At 45.4% G+C, this 20,591-nt stretch overlaps 1 protein-coding gene across 15 annotated transcripts in view; it reads right to left on the reverse strand.

The window, feature by feature from the left end:
• PCM1 (pericentriolar material 1) overlaps window positions 1-20,591 on the reverse strand; it is an 869,560-nt gene that overhangs the window by 463,156 nt on the left and 385,813 nt on the right. For all 15 annotated transcript variants that reach the window (XM_033944006.1, XM_033944000.1, XM_033944047.1 and 12 more), the window contains 2 exons: window positions 16,063-16,200; window positions 11,274-11,461 (listed from right to left, as the gene is read on the reverse strand). In XM_033944006.1, the coding sequence (XP_033799897.1) occupies window positions 11,274-11,461; window positions 16,063-16,200 (326 nt within the window). The remainder of the gene's footprint in view (window positions 1-11,273; window positions 11,462-16,062; window positions 16,201-20,591) is intronic.

The following is a 20,591-nucleotide window of genomic DNA, read 5'->3' on the forward strand; positions in this document are numbered from 1 at the left end:
CTATACATGTGTTATGATATCTGATCAGTAGAATAATTTGTCAATGGTCCCCATATTTTATTAAATTTTTTAATATAACCTTGTTGTAATGCCATTACTTTTTCCATTTTATATATATGACAAATTGAATTCCACCAGAAAGTGTAATTTAATTTAGTGTAATCTTTCCAATTCTGAGTAATTTGCTGAATGGCGACCCCTGTTAGAATTAATAAAAGTTTATTATTGTTAGCTGATATCGGACTCTGTGTTCTCATTGTTGTTCCAAATAATATTGTATCATATGATAGTCCAACATGATTTTCTAATAATTTATTAATTTGGGGCCAAATTAATTTCCAAAAGGAATTAATACAGGGACAAAAGAATAATAAATGATCTAATGTCCCCACTTCTATCTTACAATGCCAGCATCTATTAGATCTATTACTATCTAATTTCTGTAATCTTGTAGGGGTCCATAAAACTCTATGTAATAAAAACATCCATGTTTGACTCATAGATGCTGACCTTGTAGTATGTATTCTCCAGGACCAAAATTTTTGCCATTGAGATGCAGAAATTGTCTGTCCTATCTCAATACTCCAAATGTCCCTAAGTCCTGTTCTCTTTTTTTTGTTTGAAAATTCATATATAATCTTATACCATTTTGCAGCTTGGTGTCCTAGAAAATCTGCTTGAAAACAAAGGATTGGCAAACTATATTGATTATTAAGATTCTTCCATTCAGGGAACCCTTCCTGAATAGCCTGCTTCAATTGCATCCATTTAAAATATTGTGTTTTTTCTAATCCAAATTTTTGTTGCAATTGTGAAAAACTAAGCAGTGATCCATTTATTATTACATCTTTTAAAGTACGTATACCTGCTATTATCCATTGTTTCCATACTATTTTAAATCCACCAATTTTGATCCTGGAGTTTACCCAAATAGATTGATTTAAAGATTTAGCCAATGGATTTGTTGATAAATTGCTTATAAATCTTAATGTTTTCCATGTATCTATTAGAATTCTATGATCTTTATAACTCCTGGGCATTGTTATACTAATGAAATGTTCTGGATGTAAAGGGAACATGAGGCGCCATTCTAAATATAACCAATCAGGTACATTTTCCATGAGATCTGGGAGGATCCAATACATAGCCTGTCTTAAAATATAGGCTTGATGGTACCTATAGAAATTTGGAAAATTTACCCCTCCCTCCTTAATTGTTTTTTATAATGATGCTAAAGCGATTCTGGGTCTTTTCCCAAACCAAACAAATTTTGTTAGTATACTGTTTAACTTTTTATAAAATGACCCCTGAAAAAATATTGGGATCATACTCATTTGATAACAAACCACAGGTAAAATCATCATTTTAATTGTTTGAACTCTTCCCCACCAAGAAAGATGTAAAGGATTCCATTGCTCGCACATTTCTGTTATTTTCTTTAATAAAAGTTTTTCATTCTCTTTTACTGTGTCATCAATTGTATTTTTTATAAGAATACCTAAATATTTTAGTCCTTCCTCTTTCCATTTAAATGAATATGAATCAAATAATCCTTTGGTACAATGGATATTAATTGGAAGAACTTCAGATTTTTCCCAATTGATTTTATATCCAGAAAACTTTCCAAACTTTTCTATTGCAGCACTTTTCCATCCACTGACGATTAGTGCATAGGAAATCAGACAGATGGGTACATCAAATGGTGAGCTGCTAGAAATCGAATTAATGTAGTCCAGAGGTGTCAAACTCAAATCACTTAAGGGGCCAAAATCTAACACACAGGCTAAGTTACGGGCCAAATTTTTTATTAAGGTACTTACCCTCTCCTTTACTAACGCACAGCATGGGCCCTGGCAGCTATGGCAACTGCTCCAACACTCACAGGACTTCTATGAGTGTCGGATCAATTACCACCGCTGGTGGCGCCAAACCCACGCTGCACGTCAGCAAAGGAGGGGGTTAGTCTTAGTAGAAGTATAGGAATACAACCTCTCCAACCCCACGCCGGCTATGTGTTACATACAAAATAAATAAAAAAGACTTTTCCTCTCTCTTTTAGGTCTTAGTTCACGCTTGATGTATAATACCAGCTCTGATAGGATATACATTTCAAATCTGACGTATTGTAATCACAAAATAGAAAATAAAATCATTTTTGCTTCCTTTAGTTGTCTGGTCATTTTGCTTTTGGTCCCAGTTTCTCTTTCTGATTTTTTCTATCTTCTAATTCTCTTTCCAGTGTCTGCTGTCCATTTTTTTTTTCTCCTCTTCTCTCTTTCTCCAATCCCTGTCTCCAACAAATTGATTCCCTTTCAACTTTTCTCCTTTTTACTTTTCTGCCTCTGTCCACTCAAATCTCGCCCTCTTTCTCTTCCTCCTTCTTTTTAAATGTTCAGCTACCTATCAATTTTCCATCTTCTCTTATTCTGTAGCTCTCCCATTTCCCATCTCACTCCTTTCCCAGGCTATTTCCTTCTCTCTCCTCCTCTTGGTCCAACATTTTGCTCCCTCTCTTTTCTGTTGTTGTTGTTCTTCTTCCCTCTCCCCTTGATGCTGAACAATGAGATGGAAGGGGGGGGGGGGGAAGAGATATGCTGCATCTCTCTACTTCCCATTCCCAGGTCTAACATTTCTCCCTTCCTTTCTCTTTCCAACTGCCCCCATCTCATCCCTCCCCATGCCTGCCTCCCTTCCTCCCCCCAGATCCACTATTTCTCCCTTTCTCTTCCCAACGGTTCTCCCTTCAAGTATCTTTTTCCCTCTTCCTTCACACCACCCCAGGTCAAACCTCTCTCCCTCTCCTCACAACCCAGAATGTCTTTCCCTCCAGCGCCGGTCCTTCTCTCCTCATAGCCCAGCATGTCTTTCCCTCCAGTGCTGGTCCCTCTCTCCTCAGAGCCCAGCATGTCTTAACAGAGATTTCGGCAGTTGGAACCCAAGCACAGTACTGGGTAAAGCTTTGGATTCTCGCCCAGAAATAGCTAAGAAGAAAAAAAAAAAAATTTAAATTGAATCAGGTTGGGCAGACTGGATGGACCATTCGGGTCTTTATCTGCCGTCATCTACTATGTTACTATGTGTTCCCTCCCGTGCCTGTCCGATGTCAACGCCAAGCCAAAAAAATCTGCCAAAAAATCTGCCATCCTCGGCAATTCAGCAATGTTGTACGTGGCTCCCCCTTCTGCTTTTCGCCTGCTGTGGTGTGTCTCCAATGATGCACAACTTCCTGTTTCTGCCCAGGTGGACCACGGCAGATGGAAAACAGGAAGGGGAGCCATGGACAACACTGCTGAATCGTTGCCAAGGCCAGCAGACTTTCCAGTGTGACGGCAACATCAGACCGGAACGGGAAGGAAGACACGCTGGGCTGTGAGAAGGGGAAGTTCGGGAGCATTGCTGCAGGCCACATAAAAAGGTCAGGTGGGCCGGATTCGGCCCGCGGACCTTGTGTTTGACACATGTGATATAATCTAACCACTTGAAATGTGACAGAAAATATTTAAGATTGGGGGAAGAATATTATAAGGAAAAGGGATTTTCTCTGGAGAAAAGCAGGGGAAATGCAGGCACATCTGATGGTGAAATCCTCAAACTGAGCCTGAGTGTCAGTGATTTCCCCATGCTATAGTAAGCTTTTAAGCTTACTGGGTATATGCAGGAGGTCCTGCCTCCAGAGACCCTCGCCCTGTCAGTTTTTTCTTCAGCTGCTCCTGACAGGTCACAGCTCTCCCCTCTAATTCTCATATATACACACACACATACACACACACATACACACAAGGAAGGATTCAGCCTTCCTATAAAGGCCTTACTTCTAACGTCAAAAACCAAACAAACAAAAACCACAAGTGGGCCTAGAACACCACAGCGACAACTATTGCCTTCATACAAAAAAAAAAAAATATCTATCTATCTATATCTATATAAAACCCCTAGCCGCGCATGCGCACTCAACTGCGTGCTTCCGTGATCTCTGATCTGTGAGATGTAGGTCCATGGCCGCAGGAGTGCGCATGCACGAGTCCCCAGCCTTACTGCTTCCTAGCCGCCAGCGTTGGACTCCCTGCTCTCCAGATCGCGGTGTCGGCTCCTCTCATGAGCCGCACCAGCGTCAGAGAAGGCTTCCGACGCTGGCGGGGATCGAGAGGAGCCCTGTGACACTCGCCCAGAGCAGGCCAGACCGCAGACCGGGCAGGGAAGCGCCGAAAGAGACTCCAGCTGCGAGCAGCTCAGTGGGACCAGGCAGGTAGCCACACGAGGGAGGGAAACACGATAAGGGAAACACGATAAGGGAAGGGGGGGCCCTTGGAGCAGGCTACAACACGGGAGGGAAGGGGGAGGGGCCAAAAGGAGCAGGCCACATCGTGCTAAGAGTAGGGAAGGGGGATGGGGGAAAATGCTGATACTGCTGCACAGGGACTTGGAGGGGAAGGGAAATACCTGGAGGAAAGACACAGGGAGAGGGACAGAAAGACAGAGAAAGGGTGCCAGGGAGAGAGACAGTGGGAGGGAGAGAGACAGAAAGACAAACATACATATATTCTAGCACCCGCTTATGTAACGGGCTTAATGACTAGTATGTGTGTATGTATATATATATATAGTATGTGTGTATGTATATATATATATATATATATATATATATATATATATGCTGTGAAGAAAAAGTCTATGGGGTTAATAATAATAATAAAAAAAAAAAAAAAAAAACCCATCTAAAAAGTGTCCTAAATGGCTACTTGGACGATCAAAAAGCCTGATCGTCCAAGTACCCATAACCAAAGCTGGTTTTTAGACGTATCTAAAAACAGCTTAGGCCTTTCCCCTGCCACTAAACGCACAGAGAGAAAAGAGGTGTGTTTAGAGGAGGGGAAAGGGCGGGCAGTGGGCGGGAGGTGGGCTGACCTACACCTAGGCGTACAACAGGTATAACCAAAACATTAACAGGTTGCCTAGTCGGCACTTAGACATTTTTGACTTAGACGAAGTCAAACCAGGTCTAAGTGCCGAAAAAGGGGCCACTGAACTGATGGCTGCTGGCGCCATCAGTTCAGCGGCCCGGCAACCTACCCACCGCAAGCAACCCAGCCCATGTGCCTAAGGCCCCGCCCACAGGAGGGACCTAAGGCTCCCGGGCCTATTCTGATTGGCCCAGATGCCTCAGGCCCCACCTGTGGCTGTGGGCAGGGTTTCTTCCGCCTGGGCCAATCCGGCCCCATTCAGGACCCGGCTGGCCTGCCGGAGGGGCGGGCTTGGCACCTGTCCGTCTGGCCAATGTTCAGGTATGGGAAAGGGGTGGGGGGGGCGTGGAGTCGGCACGGGGGGGGGGTCTGATCGGGGGTTCTGGGGGGGGGGTCGGTCGTTGGGGGGAGGGGGGTTGTGTCGAGGGCAGGAGGACCTGGGATCCCTCCTGCCTGTATTGTAGTGGGGGATAGGGGGTCACCGGGGCCAGGGGGGCTTGGGCTCACTGCAATAGTCACTGCTGAAGATCTGGAGGATACATCGAAAGCATAAAAGGTGGCTCCAGCCATGTACTTTCTGGTTGCAAGCAAGTGCTTATTAGAAGCTGAAATGGCTTTAGTTGTTCTGAGGGAAGCTTTGTAGGAACCACATAGTTCGTTGGGTCGCTACAATAACCCCCTGAGATGTAGAATCTTGTTTTTTGGGAGGTGCTCGAGTGTAAGGAGCTGCTCTTGAAGGATAACGCCTCTGATAGGATGGAAGAGGTTGAGAAGGTTTTGCAGGAGCTGGCTTAGGCTTTGGTCTTGATCTGACAATGGAAGAAAAGATTTCTCATGCTCAGAAAACTTCTTGATGGCAGCTTCTATCGATTCATCAAAGAGGTCATTGCCCTCACAAGGAATATTAGCCAGATGATCCTGAAGGTTGGGATCCATATCGATGGTGCGAAGCCAGGCCAGATAGCACATCGCTACCGAGAATGCAGTGACCCTTGAGGAAAGTTCAAATGTATCATAAGGTAACTGAAGATGGTGCAACCTGAGATGTGCTAAAGTGGCAATGACTTGCTGAAACTCTAAAAGCCTGTGTTGAACAAGGTCTTTAGAAAAACCAGGGAGTATATCAATAAAATACTTGAAACAAGTAGTAAAGATAAAATTATAATTTTAAACCCTGGAGGCCATCATCGAATTTTGATAAAGACGGCAGCCAACCTTGTCCATGATACTGCCCTCTCTACCAGGAGGTACGGTAGCACAGACCCTGGAAGGATGACTCCTCTTCAATGAAGATTCCACAAGAAGGGATTGTTGAGATAATTGGGAGTTCTCAAATCCCTTGCAATGTAGAGTTCTATACCTTGATTCTAACTTGCCTGGAACAACAGGGATAGCATAAGGAGTCTCCAGGTTTCGTTTGAGACAGAAGCCTGTTAACAGGAAGTTTGGGAGACTCTGCAGGAGGCCGAGGGATACTCATTTCCTCTAAATACTCCTTAGAGTACTTAGAACCAGCATCCAATTTAAGATCCAGGTCCTCAGCCATTTGACGGAGGAAGGAGGAAAAGGACAATTGATCCGCCGGAGCATGGCCTCGAGGTGCCTCGAGTGGAGAAGGAAGGTGATGCCTCTCTGGAGCACTGCTGCTCAATTCAGGAAAAAAAAATTTGATTCGATTCGATTTGGGTTTTCGATTTGATTTTCCTGCCCAATTGGGTGTTGATTTATTTTTTTTTTTTTTTTCAAACATCCTGGTGGATTTATTTTATAGTCTCTTCACCCCTTTGCCTTCTCCTAACCACACTGGCGCTGTGGTGTAAACAAAATAAACAAACAAAACAGACTTTTCCTCTCTCTGTAAAATCCTAGCTCACGTTTGCAGTCTAACACCAGCTCTAGCAGGATACATGTTTGAAATCTGACATTGTAATCAAAAAACAGAAAATGAAATTAGTTTTTCTACCTTTTGTTGTCTGATCATTATTCAAATCTTGTTGGTCCCAGGCTCTGGTTGTCTTCTGATAACTTGCTTGCCAGGGTCTCCTTCTTTCTCTGTGCTAACCATCCATCTGCCATCCCTGTCTTCCCCTTCTGTTTCCCTTCCCAGGAGGTCTGGCAACTTTCCTATTTTTTGTCTCCCTCCACAGATCTACCTTTTCTTAACTACCCTTTCATTCAGCATCTATCCCCCCTTCCCCACCACCCCAGGGTCCTTTCTGTAACTTTCATCCCTAAATCCCATGGTCCATCATCTCTCTCCCTCTCCTCTATTTTCAGACCCATTATTTCTTCCCCCCCAAAGTCCGGCATATGCACGTCTCTTTGAACCCCCCCCTTCCCTCCCTCCCTCCTTGTACTGAAGGCCTGTCTCCCATTAAAGGTCTGCATCCCACTCATGAAGGTCTGTCCCCCCCCCCTTGAAGGCCTGCATCCCCCGAAGGCCTGCACCTCCCCCTGAAGACCTGTCCCCCCCTTGAAGGCCTGCATCCCACTCCTGAAGGCCTGCCTGCATCCCACCCCCAAAGGCCTGCCTGTCCCGCTTAAAGGCCTGTCTCCCCCCTGGAAGGCCTGCATCCCCCCCGACGGCCTGCTCGCCCCACCCTGAGGGCCTGCTCGCCACACCCCCCACCCCAAAGGATTGCTCCCCTCCTGGCCTCCCCGCACCGGCGTTTACCTTAACGAAGCAGCCTGCAGCAAGATTGCGATGCCAGCGATCTTAAGTTTGCACTGCTTCGGAGCTGTTTCCTCCGTCGCGGTCCCGCCCCCTCCTGACGTCAGTGCAAAGATCACTGGCATCGCGATCTTGCTGCAGGCTGCTTCGTTAAGGTAAATGCCGTTGCGGTGAGGCCAGGGGGGAGGGAAGCAAAATGCCGGAGAGGCCAAAGGGGTAAGCAAGATGCCAGAGGGGGGGAAGCAGCAATAACCGGCTGAGGCTCCTCCCTCGCCTTCTAAAGCAGGTGCGGTAGCAGCCAACCAGCAAGAGCAGCGCTGCCGCTCCTGCTTTAGGGGGTGAGGGGGGAGGGTCAGCCGAATCTGGAAGCCGATTTTTTTTGTTTTGAGTCGATTCGAATTGATTCACCCGAAGTGAATCGGTGGACCGATTGGAATCGTGAATCGGGCAGCACTACTCTGGAGTATTGGTATCCCAGTGAATAGACAGACTGGGACGAGGCATTAGAATCAGCTGAGCCCTCAGGTTCCACTATCGGGGTCCTCGATCGAGGAGTTGGAGGCCTCGAAAAGCTGAAAGGCTTCTCTCTGGAAGAGGACCTGCGCCTCGATGAGGGCCTCGACCGGCGACGAGAGTACTGCTTGTAAGCAGGTCTCGTGCGAGGTCGAGCAGACCTCGCCCTGTGCCTTGAAACGAGCAATGCCTTTGGTGAGGGAATAGGGCTGGAAGTTGTAGATCGAAACCCCATAGACTCAGTGGTTTGGATCGAGGAATCTCGAAGCACTCCCAAAGACTCAGCTCCATATATGGAGTGTAAGGATTCCAGTCAAGATACTCACAAAGACTCGACTCCTTGCATAGAATGTGAAGATTCCAGACCAGACACTTGCAAAGACTCAACTCCATGCATAGATTGTGTAAATTCAGCTTGAGGCACAGGCAAGAACTCGACCTCTTGTGAGACTGCTGAGTGCCCAGGCTGGACTGCAGGAAGCAAAGTTGAGGCAGGACTGTATTTGCTCAGTAACAGAACAAATTCCTGCTCTAAAATGGTCTGCATGGTAGCCTGCAATTGTGGATACGAGTCTGAAACTGGACTACTTGCTGAGGCTAAAGGTTCTGAGGTGCCAGAGGAAGCATGCTTCGACTTGGAGGAATGATGCTTGGGTAGCTTGAGGACCACCGCCGGAACCATCTGTTGAGGTATCTGACCTGAGGGAAGCTCAGGAGAAGACATGGCAGATTTACTCAAGGTCGAGGATGTTCCAAACGAGTAAGGTCTGATGAGACTCGAGGTCGGAGTCATGGAGGCAGGAGGACACCCCGCAGCAGGCCTGACTGATTCGGAGGTCGAGGTCGAGGGTGTAGCAGGGGTTTCCATACTGAAAATCTTCTCTACTTGAACTCGACGAAGTTTGTTTGAGGGCTCGAAGTTGAAGGGTAGCACAGCGAACACACGATTCCGGGCAATGTTCAGGCCCCAAACACTGATGATACCAGCGGTGAGGGTCAGTGAGGGAGATCGCACACTTGCACTGGCTACACTTCTTGAAGCCCATGACAGGCCGGGACATAGAAGGAAAAATAGCAGCTGCAGAGTAGAAGCTCGCAGGCTGAGGGCGTGCAGAAGGCCCCGCCAGTCAGTCGACAAATAATAATTTTTTTTTAAATAATCAAAAGAAAAAACACAGCGACACGGTAATAAGAAAAATAAGGCACGAGCCGCAGTGAGAGAAGGCACGAAGCGAAATAAGTTCAGTGCAAAGCGTCAAAGACGGACTTCTCGGCTCCGTGGAAAACTGAGAACTGAGGAGATGCACCCTGGGCTGGTCAGGAAGGCATTCGCACATACGCGGTGCGGCAGACTTGAAACTTCTCAAGTTTTCTACAAGCAAGTCCGCTTGCGAGGCTGTCCGCATCCGGGCTCCGTGGATGATGTCATCCACATGTGAGAATAGCTGCCTGCTTGTCCTGGGATAAAGACTTTTACTCTCTCTGTTAAATCCTAGCTCACTTTCGCGATCTAACACCAACTCTACCTTTTGTTGTCTGGTCATTATTTAAATCATGTTGGTCCCACGCTCTGATTGTCTTCAAATAACTTGCTTGCCCATTTATCGTTTTCTTCTCTCTCGGTACTAACCGTATTCCATCTCTGCCCTCCCCTTTTGTCTCCCTTCCCTCCCCCGGAGGTTTGGCATCTTTTCTTTTTTTTTGTCTCCATCCCCGCAGCTGCAGCGATGGATCCCACCATCCCCAGATCAACCATCTCTCCTTTTCTCAACTACCCTTTTATCCAGCATCTCTCTCTCCCTCCTTCCCCACCACCCCAGGGTTCATCATCTCTCCCCATTCTCTTCCCAACTACCCTCCTATCCAGTATTCTCTATCCCCCACCCCCCTCCACACCATCCCTTGTGTCCAACCTCTCTCTCTTTGTTCCTTCCCTCCTTTGTTACCTCCCTCCATTGTTCACCATCTCCCTCCTTCTCCTGTTTTTAGACCCATTATTTCTTCCCCCCTCCCAGTATGGCATATGCACGTCTCTTTGAACTCCCCCTTCCCTCCATCCCTCTGTATACTTCTATACCTGGGCCCCTCTCCCCCGAAGGCCTGCATGTTCCCCCCTGGCCTCCCGGTCTTACTTTTACTTAATTACATCAGCGGAGGAGCCTGCAGAGAGGATCGTCTGTGCTTCAGTGATCCTTGAAGGCTGCTGTCATCCTCAGGAGCACATTCAATCTGCCATGTCCTGCCCATGACATCAAAGGAGGGGAGGGACTGCGGCAGAGGGAACGTGCTCCTGAGGACGACAGCAGCCTGCAAGGATTGTTACAGCACTGGCGATCCTCTCTGCAGGCTGCTCCACTGCTGTAATTAAGGCCGGGGGGAAGCCAGAGGACACTGCAGCACTTCCCGACTTACCCTCCCCCCTCAAGCAGGAGTAATAGCGGTAGTGGACGGCCAGCAAGATGCAGCGCTGCTGCTCCTGCTTTAGAAGAGCTGAAGTCCGATTTTAAAAAAAATCCAATTCGATTCAAATCGGAAATCGAGCAGCGCTATTGTCCAGGATAACAAGTCAGATAAAAATCACAGCAGACTAGAAATGACATGTAAACCATAGATTTAGCACTCGTGTACTACATCTTAACATGCCTCAACCACTAACAATATTTTAGGAGCATTCAATGAATCTTCTATGGAATAACTTCCATCCTCAGGAAAGCATTCAAAAAGTGCTTTGATGCAAAATATCTAGTTCAAGAAGTAGGTGAAATCTTAGCTGATTCTTCCGTTAAAGGCTTTGGAGAAGAGCCAATTTGCTTGTCACACACATAAGGATTAATATCATCTACACATACTGTAATAGGACTTAACTACTCCTACCGTAACAGATAATATTCATGCAACTTTCTGACTTCACATTCAATTTTCAATAAATTAGATGCCTTATATTAAAATGTTTTATTTCATATTGCGTTGATATTTTAAAGAGCAAACTATGCCACACTATGTACTATTTATAATTCTACTGCTGTAATTGATTTGATTATGTTTATCTTATTCTTGCTGTACACTGCCTTCAAAAAAATAAATCAATGTATATACGTAAAAAAATATAGAAAAATAAAATCTCTTACTTTTCAGTCCTGCTCTGTTGCTGAGTGCAGAGTGTGTCTGAGCCATCACTCCTAACAGATGCGGCAGCTGATACAGTTTCTCCTCTCCCTTTCCGCCTTTGATGTTCAGCCATTAAAGTCTCAAGGTGCTTCCTTCTCTGTCGTAGTTCTTCCCTCAAAATCTGGTGTCTCCTTATCTCAGACCAAAGCTAAATAAAGCATTTGATTTAGTCTTGCTACAGTAGTACTAACGAAACTAGATTAAAAAAAGAACAAAAACAAGAAGTTTACTCTAAGATTCATCAAACAGTACTTCCTAACCAAATGTATAGAGGCAGATCTCAGTAAACTTGGTTTAAATCTGAGACAGCCCAAAAACAAAGAAGTAAGAGGCCTCAGCCATTGTCCTTTTTATCCCAGTCTGTCCCCCCCTCCCATGTTCATGACTGAGGAGAGAAACCCTTCATAATTCTCAAAAATTGATTTACTATGGCTCTTTTCCATTCTGCATCTACAGGCCAAGTTTAATAAATCAGTCTCAAACTAACACTGCATGCTTCTGGCAGAAGCCATCAGTGTACTTTCCACAAGCTATGCTATCAGTTATGAGACAGTTCCTTTTACAGATGATGCAAAAGGAGAAATTAGGTTCTTACCTGCTAATTTACTTTCTTTTAGCTTCTCCAGACCAGTAGAGGTTAATCTTTACGAGTGGGTATATATCCAATTATGACCAGCAGGTGGTGACTGAAAACTAAACTGTGGAACAGTACATAAGATATCCCCTTCTTTATTCCTATCAGTTTGCCAAAATAGCCAAGCAGAACTAAGAACTGGAAACACAAATAAACAATACTCCGAATAGGAGTAACAACTAACATACTCAAATGCTGTTGGAAATGCAGAGGAGAGATACTAGAAGAAAAATGTCCCCACAGCCGCTCTTCATTAATTCTCCCTGGCCCTAGAAAAATACTAGAACCCACAGCAAAAAACAAAACTGCCCGCACAACAGCCTCAACAACACAACAACAGACAGGGTAGTGGACCTCTACTGGTCTGGAGAAGCTAAAAGAAAGTAAACTAGCAGGTAAGAACCTAATTTCTCCTTCTTTAGCACTCTCCAGACCAGTAGAGGTTAATATTTACGAATTGGACGTAACAAAGCAGTCCCCATCACGGGCGGGACCCCCGAAGGGCCGACACCAGAACAAGCTCACCGAACACCGCTTCCCGACGTGTCTGAACATCTACCCGGTAGAGTCTGACAAAAGAATGCAAGGAAGACCAAATTGCAGCCATACAAATGTCCACTGGAGACATGAGCAAAGACTCAGCCCAAGAAGCCACCTGACCCTGAGTGGAATGAGTCTTGAGAAATTCCGGAACAGGCTTCTGTCTCAGAAGATAAGCGGAAGCAATAGTCTCCGTGATCCAGCGCGCAATAGTAGCCTTAGAGGCGCCAGCCCCCTTAAGAGGACCAGCCAGAAGGACAAACACGATCTGATTTCCTGATCTCCTGGGTCCACTGCACATAAAAGCGAATGACTCGACCAATATCCAACGTGTGCAGTTGTCTTGCTCAGAAGAGCCCTCTCGACTACCCAACACCGGGAGGACTACAGATTGATTGACATGAAAAGGAGAAACTACTTTTGGCAAAAAGGAAGGAACAGGACTCAAGGACAACCCGCTCCCTAGAAAGCTCCAAGAAGGGAGCCCTACAAGAGAAAACTACAGCTCAGAAACACACCTAGCTGAAGTAATGGCCACCAAAAAGACAGCCTTCAGAGTAAGGTCCTTCAAAGAGCAGCCGCCCAACGGTTCAAAAGGCGGGCGCACCAGAACAGACAGAACCAGATTGAGATCCCAAGATGGAACAGAGGGCCGCACGGGAGGCCTGATCAACTTGGCCGCCCGCAAAAAGTGAATCACATCAGGAATGGCTGTCAAACGCTGACCTTTCACTAACCCACGAAAGGCTGACAAGGCCACAAGCTGAACCTGGAGAGAAGACCAAGCCAGTCCTCTATCCAGTCCATCTTGCAAAAACTCTAGGATGGTAGGCAGGGAAGCACGAAAAGAGACCACACCCCATGCCTGGCACCACCCCTCAAAGAGACTCCAAACCCGCACATAAGCCTGAGAGGTAGAAAGCCTCAGGGACCCCAAGATAGTAGAGATCACTTTATCTGAATACCCCTTCTTACCTAGGTGACCCCTTTCAAGAGCCAAGCCAAAAGACAGAAAGGAGACGGGTCGAACATGGGAATAGGACCCTGCGTCAGAAGGTCATCCAAGAGAGGCAGAGGATCCACCACCAGATGCCTCACCAGATCCGCATACCACGGACGTCGAGGCCAATCCGGAGCAACCAGAACCACCAGACCCGGATGGTGAACAATGCGGAGAAGAACACTGCTCACTAAATGGCCACGGAGGAAACACGTACAACAGCCCCTCTGTTGGCCATGGTTGAACCAGAGCATCCAGACCCTTGGCCAGACTGTCCCTGTGACGACTGAAGAAGCGGGGCACTTTGGTGTTGCCACTCGTGGCCATCAGGGGCTGACACCAAGTCTGACTATCAACTGAAAGGCCATGGGGCTGAAACACCACTCTCCGAGATCTAAGATGTGATGACTGAGGAAGTCTGCCTGAACATTCTCCACCCCGGCTATGTGAGAGGCCAAGAGGTCCAGAATGTGAGACTCCACCCAACGCCTGAGCCAAGATGCCTCCTGCACCACCTGAGTGCTCTTGGTGCCTCCCTGACGATTGACATAAGCCACCGCCATGGCATTGTCCGACAGAACTCTGACTGACTTGCCCATTAAAAGGGAGCGGAAGGCTAACAGCGCCAGATGGACAGCTCTGGTCACAAACACAATGACTGACCAGGACGCCTCCTCCGTGGACCAGGTGCCCTGAGCTGAGTGACCTAGACACTGAGCCCTCCCCAACTAAGGAGACTGGCATTCGTGAGAAGCACCGTCCACTGCAGTAGATCCAGACTCACCCCGTGAACCCGATGAAAGGTTTGGAGCCACCAACGAAGACTGCAGTGCGCCAAGCCTCGCAGAGGGACATGGACATCCAAACTGTACCTCTGAGGTGACCACCTCTGGAGCAGAGCATACTGAAGAGGACGCATGTGGGCCCGCACCCACCTCACCACGTCCAGGGATGCCCCCATCGACCCCAAGACTTGGAGGAAATCCTGCACCCAAGGACACCGAGATGCCATAAGGAGGTGAATCTGAGATTCCAAATTGCTTACCCAGGCCTCTGGAAGGAAGGCCTTCCCGAAGGAGGTATCGAACAAAATCCCAAGTTACTCCAGATGCTGAGCTGGGACCAACCAACTCTTGGAAAAGTTGACCACCCAGCCCAGCGACTGGAGAAACTCCACCACCCGAGCCGTAACCCGTGTGCTCTCTAGCCCGCTAACTGCCAGATCATATCTAGCCTTTCCGTGTCAGGTGGCATGGGAGACACTAGCCTTTCGCCAGACCCTTCAGCGCTTGCTAGATCTCAAAGCGGTTGTCCAGTGTCCCCTCAGGAGTGCGGCACCGGCTGGTATGCCATTTCATTTGTGGGGCCCAAGAAGGAGGGGGACCTTTCGGCCCATCATCGATTTTAAACAGGGGTTAACAGGGCTCTCAGAATTCCATTTTTTTGCATGGACATACTGCAGTCTGTCCTGGCAGTTCAGCCTGGGGAGTTCCTGACTTCTCTCGCTGTGACGGAGGCCTACATGCATGTTTCCATTCGGGCCTCTCATCAGCGCTTCCTTCGCTTTGTGATCTTGGGTCAGCACTGTCAGTTCTGTGCACTTCCCTTTGACCTGGCCACAACTCCCCAGATGTTTGCCAAGGTGATGGTGGTCGTCGTGGCATTGCAGTCGGGAGGGCATTCTGGTGCACCCCTACCTGGACGACTGGTTGATTCGGGCGAAGTGCATTTAGCAGGAACTTACAGCTGGTTTCACGGGATTCGAGACCACAAGACCAGCTGGAAGATGCTGCACTGCAGGGCTCAAACTTAAGGCCAAAATGAGTACTGGGACATGTGGGAGAACAATGAATCAGAAAATAATAGTAAATATTGAAGAAAAAAAGCCAGTACTGGGCAGACTTGCATGGTCTGTATCTGTATATGGCCGTTTGGTTGAGGATGGGCTGGGGAGGGCTTCAGCTTGGGCAGACTAGATGGACCATTCGGGTCTTTATCTGCTGTCATCTACTATGTTACTATGTTTTCTTCAAAAGAAATGGCAGAAAAAAATTCAAAGGCATAAGTATACTGCTGTCACAGTGCAAATTCTAGGTACTATGGCTACTTGGCACCTGGGATTTGTCAAGAACTCGCAAGGAGCATAGCATGGTATCATACAAATTATCCTGTCCTAAGCTTGTCATTGCATTATGCAGAGAGACATCAATTATGAGGTGTCGCATGGCACTTCCAAAGGGCTGAAGCAGTGGGATTTTGAGTACCTTTCCAGCTTTTGCTAATCTACTAGAGCACCAGCATGCTTAACTGCATAGAACAGTGAAAGGTTTGGGATTTCTAAGACCTACAAAACATAAGAATTTCTTAACAACCCAATAGATAATTAAATAGCTAAAAGGCACCCAATGTATCATATTTGAAAAAGAGCCTCATATTGAAAAATTCTTAATATTTAACTTAAATATTAGAATGTTTTATTACAGTTAAGTACATACGATACAGGAGGGTCTTTGTTAAAAAAATACCTTTTACATATACAATAATGCATGCTTCAATCACAAATGACAAGTAATACCTCACTGTCTACAGCTGTTGAGTCTTCAGGATCTGGTATTGCCTGCAGTTCTGATATATTAGTTTCATGTACACCTGGAGTTGAAGCAGCTACTGGAGGCTGTTTAGTCAGACAGTTCCTAATAGTAGGTGTGGATAGCTAGGAAGAAAGTAATATGGTTAAACTTTGTTTCAGATTTTGTGCAGGCTCAAATATCATGCCCTATAGATCTAAAGTCTGTTTTTGTCAACTCTGGTGCTCATAAGTATTACTACAATGCAATCCAATGCTCTCAAACCTTTTTTAGTTTTGTCAACTTTTACAAAACTCTGGCACTCATCCATTAACAAGAGTCAGGAAGTGTATTAACATGTCTACCAAATTAAAGAACCTTACTTTGGATTATCTGTTCTCAAAAGGTTTCAGTTTTAAGTATGAATACCTTGACTTAAAATGGACTATATAAAGAAAAGCTAATTACCTAAAGCAATGTTTCTCAACTTCTTCAAGAAAAGTACCCCCTAAGCCTAACAAATACCAACCAAGTAAACCCGCCTAAGCTCCACCCAAGCTCTGCCCCAGACCCGCCAAGCTCCACCCCAGACCCCATCCCCACACCCATAATAATAGTACTAATTGAACACAATTTCTTCCATCATTTTTCATACACACACAATATAATCTTATTGATACATAATGGTAACAACAAAATTTTTAAAAAAAACCACAAAGCACAGTGTACGCAGAGAAAATGTTAATTATAATTTATATTCGGGAGGGGGTTCAATGAAGTCAAGGCAGATAACTTCAAAATATGCAATATCACCTCAGTAACAACTATAGAAAAATAGACAGGTAGAGAAAAATAGACAGCGGATATAAATTCACAAAACTGACATTTTCATAAATTCAGAAAACTGACATTTTGATCACTAAATTGAAAATACAATTATTTTTCCTACCTTTGGTGATTTCATGAGTCTCTGGTTGCATTTCCTTTTGACTGTGCATCCAATATGTCTTTCTTTCTGCCTCCTGCACACTTTCTCTCCTCCGGACCCCATTCCCTTTCTCAACCAACATCTCTCTGTCCTTCCATGAGTCCAACTTTTCTCCCTCTCTCCTCTACCCCTATTGGCAATATGTCACACTCTCTCTCTCCCCCTCTCTCTCTCTCATTGTCCATCTGTCTTGAGAGATCCAGGCATCTCTCCCACCCCCTCTACTGCCACATCCAACATTTCTCCCTCTCTCATCCCCTGGATAACGTGCATTTTTCACCAATGCCCACCAGTCCTATGCCCATTTCTCCTTCTATCAGCCCTTTCCAACACAATGCCACATTTCTCCCTCCATCACTATGTCCAACATTCCTCCCCCTTGCATCCCCTTCAATCTGACCTCTCCAATACTATATCCAACATTTCTCACTCTCATCCTTCTATTCCCCATGCATCTGTATCTCACTCCTCTCTCTATATATATGCCCAATTTTCCTTTCTTTCTTTTCCCTTGTGCACCATCTCTCACACACTCATGCCCATTAATTCTCCCTTTGTGTCCCATTTTCATACACCCTCCCTTCCTTCTGTGTAGAATTTGTGCCCCTTCCCTGCCATCCAGATTTGTCCCAAAATTAAGTTGCATGCCGGGGATCCCTGCCTGCCCAGCCCAGCCGCAGCCCTCTCCCCCGAAGCCGATCCATCAACAGAATTAAGTTGCATGCCGGGGATCCCTGCCAGCCCCGCCTACGCCCCTCCCGCAAAGCCAAACTGTTCACAGAAGCCACAAGCACCACTGGGGATCCCTGCCTACCCACTCCCAGCAGAAGCAGCTTCCAGGAATCCCTCCCTGCATAGCTGCTCGCTTTACACCCCTCCCCCCAAAGCCAACCCTGTTACTTTGTTGGAGCTGGACTCACTCCATTCTTCTCCAGCAACAACGGTGCATGCAGCGATTTACCCGCTGCATGTGGCTGGCTCACAAAAGCCTTCCCTCTGACATCGGAAAGAAGGTTCCGGGTCCGCTACACAGCGTGTGTCACTGCATGCATCTCTGCACGGAATGCTGCTGGGGGAGGAGGCAGCCAGTCCAGCTGCAAAGTAACAGGGTCGGCTTCGAGGGTGGGGGTGGAGCAGCGGGTGGGCAGGCAGGCAGGGAGGGAAGAATGCCCATCAGTGGCTTCAGCAGTGGGCGGGTAGGGAGGGATCTCCGGTGGCGGTCAGGCCACATACCTCCAACACTGACCTAAAGAATAAGTTCATGATATTACAATGTTTCAAGTTTATTAATTAATTGACATACTTCCTATCTCAGAATCTAAGCACTTTACAATTCACTGTTTAAAAACATAAAATAAGGGTGATAAAAACAAAGACCATAAAAGACAACATGTAGATAGAATTTGATACATAAGGAGGGAAGGAAACTAAATTATAATTTAGAAAAAAAAAAAAGTTTAAAAGGATGGCACATAAGGAAAAGGAGTAACAAGAATGTAGGTGCTTGTGCGAGAAAGGGTAAAGTCATCCTATATATCATAAGCATCTTTAAACAGAAATGTCTTACAACTTGCTTTAAATCTGGATAGACAATCTTCTTTTCTCAGATTAGTGGGAAGGGCATTCCAAAGAGTTGGTGCCACAACCCAAAAAAATAGTTTTACGTGTGGTGTCATAGACAATATGGCGAATCGATGGTATTGAACGCACAGTTACCATAACAGGTGTTATCCAGGTGGAAAGCCGTGTTAAGTTCTTTTTTTTTTTTTTTTTTTTTTAAATCTTTGATTTTTAAACTTTGACAATGCAATACAATTATCTGAACATAAATATTTCATAAAATGCATTATTAAACATACAATTTATACTTAGAACAATCATTTTCTCCCCCTTACCAAATTACTACAATAAGACAAATTATTTAATTATAATATTATAATTAAGTATTTTAATAAACAAAATATCTTTCCCTCCCCCCTCCCTCCCCTGGATATGTAAGGAATTCTACCAACCTTCAAAAAATAAAAATAAAAAAAATTATTATGATGTTACAAATATAGTCAATGGACTCCACACTCTATTAAATGTACTGCTAAACCCCAAACACTCTGCATTCATTTTTCCATATTTATATGTTGTACAAACATTTGTCCACCAAAACGTAATTTAGTCTGTCATACCTCTTCCAATTATGTGTAATCAATTGGATAGCTATTCCCGTCATTATCATAAAAAGTTGACTTTATATATTTATCCAAAGAAGGCTTGACATGTAAAAGCGTACCACAGATTATGGCTTCATATGTTATGGGAATTGCTGAATCAAGAATAAGATTAATTTGTCCCAAACTGATTTCTAGAAATTAAGAATCAAAGGACAATAATATAACAGATGATCCAAAGCCCCTATATCATTATGACAATGCCAACATCTATTAGACCTGGAATTATCTAAGTTTTGTAAACGAACTGGGGTCCAAAAAATCCTATGCAATAAAAATAACCAAGTTTGTCTCATAGATGCTGACCTTGTACACTTCAACCTCCAAGACCAAATTCGTGGCCAACAAGATACAGAAATATACTGTTTTATCTCGATGCTACAAATGTCTCTAAGACTATTTTTTGGCTTTTTATTCAAAAAATTAGAAATTAATTTATACCACTGGGCAGCCTGATGTCCTACTAAATCTGTCTGGTAGCAAAGGATCTGCAAGCTGTAATGATTTTTTTAAAATTTCCATTCAGGGAACCCACTCCGAATGGCCTGCTTCAACTGCAACTACCTATATTGGAATGCCAAATGATTGTTGTAGTTAATTTCTACTGGTAACACTGCTGCGTGGTCTGTTTTCTGGATGTCTCCAAGATTAGCTTGACAGGCTCAGAAAGATGAGCACCAGCTGATGTTAGGCTGAGGCACCAAGCTGACAGGTGCAACACTGCAAGACTGGGATGCAGAAGAGATCTGTGATTCTGCTTGAGAAGAGACAGGAAAATTTGAAGAGGAATTGGTTCCTTCATACTGAGTTGAAGTAACAGGGAAAACCAGGGTTGTCTGAGCCACCGAGGAGCTATAAAGATCATGGTGACTGATTCCTGCTTGAGCTTGAAAAGCGTTTTGAGAATGAGAGAGATTGGAGGAAAACCATAGAGAAATTGTGAGTCCAATCCAGTAGAAAAGCATCCGCTTGCAGACGGTGAGGACAGTACTGCCAGGAACTAAACTAGGGCAGATTGTGTTGGGGGGGGGGGGGACACACAAACAAGTCTATCCAAGGAGTTCCTCACTGAGAAAATATGGGACGCAGAACTGCAGAGTTAAGTGTCCACTCATGTGGTTAACGACATCTTCTGAGTTTGTCTACAAGAGAATTTGGTTATCCTTGAGTGAATATTGCTTTCAGAAATATATTGTGAGCAATGGCGCAATTCCAAATCTTCTGGGCCTCCTAAGACAGACGGAGGGACACCCTGCCTCCTTATTTGTTTATGTAACACATCGTGATCTAATTATCCAGGCGGATAAGGACGGTGTTGGTCACAATA

The sequence above is a fragment of the Geotrypetes seraphini genome, chromosome 1 (genome assembly GCF_902459505.1).
Source record: "Geotrypetes seraphini chromosome 1, aGeoSer1.1, whole genome shotgun sequence".
Taxonomy (NCBI): Eukaryota; Metazoa; Chordata; class Amphibia; order Gymnophiona; family Dermophiidae; genus Geotrypetes; species Geotrypetes seraphini.